Source organism: Drosophila willistoni, chromosome 3R (assembly GCF_018902025.1).
Source record: "Drosophila willistoni isolate 14030-0811.24 chromosome 3R, UCI_dwil_1.1, whole genome shotgun sequence".
NCBI classification, from domain to species: Eukaryota; Metazoa; Arthropoda; class Insecta; order Diptera; family Drosophilidae; genus Drosophila; species Drosophila willistoni.
In genome coordinates this window covers 14553647-14560184 of record NC_061086.1, presented here as the reverse complement: position 1 = coordinate 14560184, position 6538 = coordinate 14553647, and the positions used below count along the sequence as shown (strand labels likewise).

General features: G+C 37.4%; 1 protein-coding gene across 1 annotated transcript; it reads left to right on the top strand.

The window, feature by feature from the left end:
* The first annotated feature begins 799 nt into the window (after positions 1-799).
* On the top strand, positions 800-1488 carry LOC124459767. Its single transcript, XM_047009373.1, has 2 exons — positions 800-980; positions 1044-1488. Exons 1-2 carry the CDS (start codon positions 932-934, stop codon positions 1358-1360), a joined length of 366 nt encoding a protein of 121 aa, XP_046865329.1. The 5' UTR covers positions 800-931; the 3' UTR covers positions 1361-1488.
* The last annotated feature ends 5050 nt before the right edge of the window (positions 1489-6538 follow it).

Sequence of the window (6538 nt, the reverse complement as noted above, 5' to 3'; positions counted from 1 at the left end):
GGAAAGTTTCATCACCTTGAAACCGAATGGCAGCCAAAGTGGCTGACTGCATCCTTGTTATTGTTGTTAGTGTTGCTGTTGCATGAGCTGCTTAAGTGCCATGCATTCAGATTGAGTTGTTTTCCTTGTTTTCGTAAGTTTCCCCATACCAGTTGCTTATGCCGTCAACCCGTCTCAATCGTCCTTTCCTACGCTCTATTTCAACTTGAGAAAATCGATGATGTCTTGGAGTTGCTTTTGTTTTTCTAGCCGCACTTCAACTTGAAAATGTTTTGATAAACTAGCTGAGGCTATGCAAAGAGCCAAAAGTAAAGATGCCGGAAATTACTTTTTACTACCGACTGTTTTATACTCTTAAGTTTATTGATAATTGGTTTTATCTTTTCAAGGATTTTAAGTTAGTTTAACATTTTGCATCTCATACTATTAATGATAAATGTAAAGATATCAGCTTCAAGGATCAAATCATTCCTATAAGTGGGGAAATGCTATCAAATCCGCCATTCCATGTACCCTCTTTTTTAGGGTACATACAGTAAAAGTATATGCATTTAGTTGAAGAAGAGAAAAAACTTGAAGAAAACTTTAAGCCAAATGCCAGTCAACTGCAATGACAGCCAACATCGACAGTTGTCAAAATGCTTAAGTAACAAACAGTTGAAAATAGAGGAGGTGAGAGAAAGAGACATCAGATAGGGCAAGAGAAAACTTTTTTCCAATTGTTGTAAACCAAGCAAACTGAAATTGGTAAAACAATTGTCAATGCGTCAATTTGAATAGAATTTTATACAAACAAAAAGCCAAAGTCAAAGTAGATGAGTAGCCCTTGACAAAACCAGCAAGCTTCTTATTGTCAGCTAAAATTCAACGAAAAGAGAACAAAAACTGTGATCAAATAAGGAGTCGAAACAACGATTTGTGTGTATACAAAATGAATTGGCAACTTGCTCTACTTTATGGTGTATTTTTATATTTTTTGTGTAAGTATACACAATGAATTAGCATCCAAAGTTAGCAAATTTTAAAACTAATTGCATTTGCAGTGAATATCATTGATGCAAAATGTGTGGGACGTCGTTCAGGCACCGCACAACACATTTGGCGTCAACTAAAGCAGCCTCTTTCAACTGAGACAAGCTCTTGCCATCGCCTGCAGATGATTGGCAGTGACAATGCAACAGATGCAGTAATCAACGGAACAGCAAACAAACAGCCTTCCGTCATGACTTTGGCCAACTATGTCTATCAATGCGGCAAGCGTCAAGAGAATGATTGTAATGATGCCAAGGAGATCAAGTCCCTAGATGAGGATGAGCAACATATGGCCATTATCAAAACTATTGATATGGACATGACTTAAAAGCCTTGGCTTAGACTTCATATAAGCCAACAAAAATCAATCTTTTGTATATTTTGTTAAGTTATTAATACAAAATAAACTACAGTTAAAATTTCAATTTGCAACTAAGCTGCAAGCTAAAATGTAAACACTTGCTCTTGTTAATGCGGGTTAAAGGAATAATATTTCGAATACATAAGTTTTAGTTTCTTTCATTTATTAAACTCTTGTTATAAACTACTCTGATAAATGATACAAAAAGCTTTTGAGTATTTTATCGAACTTTATTAAGACAAACCACAATTGAAGTATTATGGTATAGATAGATACAAATTGAGTTTTTCACTCTTACAAACAACTACGGGTGAGTATGTGTGTGTGTGTGTGTGTTTGTGTGGGGTATGTATGTGTGATTGTCAATGGGGGTGATGGTGGAATTTTGCATGGCATTGTTCAGCTGACAACTGCAATGAAATGACGATGATGCATGGCTGGGGAAAAACACAAACACAAATATGGAGAAAGGGAGAGATATAAGAGGGAGGTAGAAATGGAGACAAAACATTGCATGTTGCAGTGACAACAAGCAGCAAGAAACTGAAAGGCAGCTCCCGTAGAACAGACATTTTCACAACTCACCCCGACACTCACAACATACACAACTGCCTTTCCAACTTACCCTCCTGGCCAGTTGCAGCAGCAGCTGCATCAGCTTGTTTGGGATTTTCACATTTGCCTGGTTTACACTTTGCTGCTGCTGCTGTTGCTGTTGCTGTTGCTACTCGGCTGTGACATTGATGTGACACATGCAACACATTAGTCTAATGAAATTTTGCCACCATTGTCTTTTGCTTAGGTGTTTCGTTCTCATTCTTTTAGCTGCCCTTCTTGCACCTCACTCACTTAAAGGCACCTATCTACCTAGCTTTAGTATTATCAATTTAATAAGCAGTTTTACTAGTAAGTAATGGCAACTGTTATGCTGTCGACCCTATCTTACCTGGCCCGGCTCTGGCCTGACCTGACATTACCTTAGCTGGCTGTTTTTAATTATATTTGCCTTGTGTTTTTAGCGCATGGCTCATTAAAATGTGTTGTGCTGCCTACTTTTTGGCGGCCCACGAAAGACATTCAAGTTTAATTGCGGCCATAAATATGCGAAGATGCCAAACGCTTCACAAAGAAAGGGTATGTATACTTTTATATAAACTATGAACTATACAATTTTAATACCACAAACAAATATTGCAACACTTGCCAATGAAATTTAATTAATAAGTAAGTCAGGGTTTCAATCATATCTGCAGAAACTTTACTAATTTCAACTAATGAAATAAATTCATAAAGGAAATATTTTACGAAATGTTGTTAAAAGTATTTGAAATTCGTTGGAGTGCTAATTTATTGGCTTTGGTGGTTTGTCCACGTGCCGACAGCTGGTAAGCTTTACCTTGGCGCACTTTTTGTTTCTCTCTCTCTCTCTTTTATTCTCTCGCTCTGCTTGTCTCTCACTGTCTGTGGAGAATTAATTTTTGTAGCTACCCAAGTAATTAAAATGCGGACAGAATAGCAGCAGAGCAAGTAGATAGAGTGAGATAGAGAGATAGAGAGAGAGAGAGAGAGCTGAACAAAAAGAAGTGGCTTCCGAATATCAAAAGGCGAAATTCGACCTCAAGTACGTACTTGGAACTGAAGCTCAAGCTTTGATTGACTGAATGACTGACTGTCGTCTCATGTCTTCTCGTCATGATGAACGAACACTGTGTCATGAACTGCAGCTGTCTGACAATGAGATTCGTTTTATTCATTTCTCAGTGTTACTGTTGGTTCAAACTTCAAAACAAGTTGCCTACTTCCCTTTGCCACTTTTATTTTGCCTCTTTTCTTTTTTGTTTTTGGGTTGGCATTGTCAACTGTCTCCTGAGCTTACTTTTTGGCTCTAAGCAATTTTACAACCAAAATAGAATGAGAATGTAGGGGAAGAAGCCCAAATGCGGAGATGCGAGGCTTACCTGATGCCTCTATGCCTCTGTTTCCGCCTCTGCCATTTTGCCATAAATCAACTCAAGTGCCTACGCCCCAGCTGATTTATTTTTTGCCCTGGCAACTCGTCAGCATTGGAAGAGTACAAAACCAGCGGAGTGAAGTGAATTGTGATGATGGGAGGGGGAGGCAAAGAGAAGACGGTTGGCAGAAGGGATGTGGGCGGTTGGGGAGGGGGTGTAAGGCATTTGCCTAAAATATTTAACCGGCACTTGTGCACAACAATTCCTTTCGTTCTTACGTTTTCCTCTTGTTATTTGTTGTCCTACTTGTCTGTATGCTCATTCTACTTATTCTTATTCTCAGTCTTTACCCTTACCCTTCTTTCCCTATCTTGTCTTCCTCTTTTTTTTCTTTTATTAAATTCTCAAGTGGCATCGAAGGCGAATTTTCGGTTTACCTTCTGTATGCTTTTCCTTTTGCTATTTTCAAGCTCACCGAAAGAACAAAACGAAGAAACAAAAAAAAAAAAAACACACCGCGGAAAAACAGAAAAGTTTCTTTGTCAATTTCCGTATAATGCACAATAATAATACAGCAACAACAAAAACGAAAACGAGAAAGAATAACAACAACAAGAACAACAACAACAACAATTTGCGGCAAGTGATTACCTTAGGCATTTTGTGGCTCACAAATTGCGCTGTTCTCACTGCCGCATGGCTCAAGGGGATTCCTTCCTCCATACCCCTCTCTCCCATCACCTCTCATCAGCTTTCACTGCCCCAGCGTTTCGTAGTGATTGTTGTTAGGGCAGGACCCACGTGCCCAGAGAGATCATCATCAGTGCCAGGTCCAACACCAGCAACACGAGCAACAAATTTAATTTTTAATTTCGTTGCGCATAATAAAAATACCATTCGGAAGCATTTGTCGTGGAGTTAGAAGGAAGGTGAAAACATCAAAATGGACTAGCCGTAGTTAAGAACTTAAAATTGGGCATTGAAATTGGTATACCAAAAAAATAATAAAATTTAAAGCACTCACTTGTGATAGATATGAATTCATCGCAGTTAAGATGACGAATAGAAGAGATTTATATCTTCTTGAGACTGTTCAAACACTCAGACTAATAATAAAAGTTTTATTTACTTAGGTCAATTTTTTGTCCTTTGAAGTTTGATATTTTTTATTGATGCCTGAAGCATTTAAGTCATCCGACTTTAATTCCATTAATAAACGATTTCAGCTGAATGCACTTCTTAATTGAATGACGAAACCTTTTACACCTTTAAAGTATTTATAATTGAACAATATCTAAAATTTTAAAATCATTGATTAAATTAAATTAAAATTTGTTGAAATCATTTAGAAAGCATTCCATTTATCGGCCAAAAATAGTTTAATTTTTCAAGTTTGAAGCAGCTTTCCACTTGCTTTTGCCTAGTTATGACAAAGAATTTTTTTGTTGGAATGTTCAAGAAAAGGAATTTGCCAAGAAGAAGTCTTCTATTTATTGTTCTTTTTTGTTTTTTGTTGTTTGTTCGTAACATTCTTCATATAGCTCACCTACTGACTTGCCGTCATAGTTGCAACAATTTGCCTGACAATTGTTTAATTATGCAGCACAAATATTAAGCAAAGTGCCATGGCGACAAGGATACACCGTCTGCTTTGCATCCTACTAGCTGCAGCTATCTCTTAACCATAGAGATGCCAAGGAAAATGGCAGGCAGTGGCAACGGCAATGGCAAGTGAACTTTGCATAGTTTTCGCCTGTTCCCCAGGCATTGGCAACAAAGAGAAAAGGTAAATAACACTTTTGGCTGGCCTCAGGCGAGACATGGAAGCAGACGCATACCCACTCTCTCATTTCCACGACTCTTCTTTCTCTTATACCACTTGCAGCAGCAATAATAACAACAACATGTCGACTGCACTTTGCAAAAGTTTATACTAAAGAACTTGCCGAGATTTATTTCATTGCTTCTGTCTTAGCATTCCCTACCAGTTGCCCCTGCCATGCACCCTAAGGGCAACACTTTTAGCCAAGAAGAAAGAGTCCGCATAGAAAACTGTGTCAGTTGCAGTTTCCTTCTTCTTCACATTCTTCTTTAGTGTTCTGTATTCAACATTTTCTGCTGGCAAAGAAAAACACATAATAAGTAAAGTGTTTTTTGAGGAAAAACGGAAATTTACGTTATTTTACCAAGTCGTTGAAGCTAAGAGAAAAAAAAAACTTCTGTAAGCCAGGCCAAGTTATTTATTTAGCTAAAAAATTTACTTAAAGTCGCCTGCGTCTGGCACGTATTCAACAATTTCTGCAACAGGAGCAGATCCTTCTGCTGGGGATGAGTTCAACTCATTTGCATGCAATATGACAACAAAATGGAGTCATCTCCATTCCATGTGCTGCTTATAAATTATGCTTCATCTTCGCATCCAACCATCCAAACAGCCATCCTTCTCATCCAGACAATTTCAAATGAAATTTGTAGGAAAATTCTTTTGGCTCTGCATTTGAAGTTTTGAGAGATCCAACAGAATTGACTTTTAATTAGGCAACTGTCAACAGCTTGGGCTTGACTTTGTTCTCCAAAAACTTCTATCAAAATCTCATTAGCACATGGCAGAACGAATGAACGAAAGAGCATAACAACAAACTGGCCGCAGGAATGGGGAACAAGGTTACTCTTGTTCCATTCACCATGAGGTTTGCTAGTTCTCGGTTATCCAGATTCGGTTTTTCATTTTTTTTTCGACCTGAAAGTGCAAAGCAAACAAAACAACAAACATTTTTGATACCCTTTCAGAGAGTATTATAAACTTAGTTAGATATTTGTAACGCCAAAAAGGAGTCCACAGTTAAACCTTATAGTCGATTAAAAAGCTACTTAACTGAAATTTAGTATAATTCAGATTCGGATTAGACCTCTTTGAAAAGTATCTGGGATCGATCAAAAAAACAACTTTGCTAACAAATATTTCATAAAAGTTCCTATTAAAGTTGAGTAAAACAACTTTGCAGCTACAAGTTGAATAGAAACATATGGATACATTTTTTAAAACACTAATTCAACAACTGGACTTGGTCAAATAAATCCCGTTGAAGTAATTAAATATTTTTAGATGGCTCGTATGGCAAGGGTATTTTCTAATTAGTTCCTTACTAAGTTATTGTTTTAACTTTCAATTCTGTGCGAGTGTGTGTGTGTC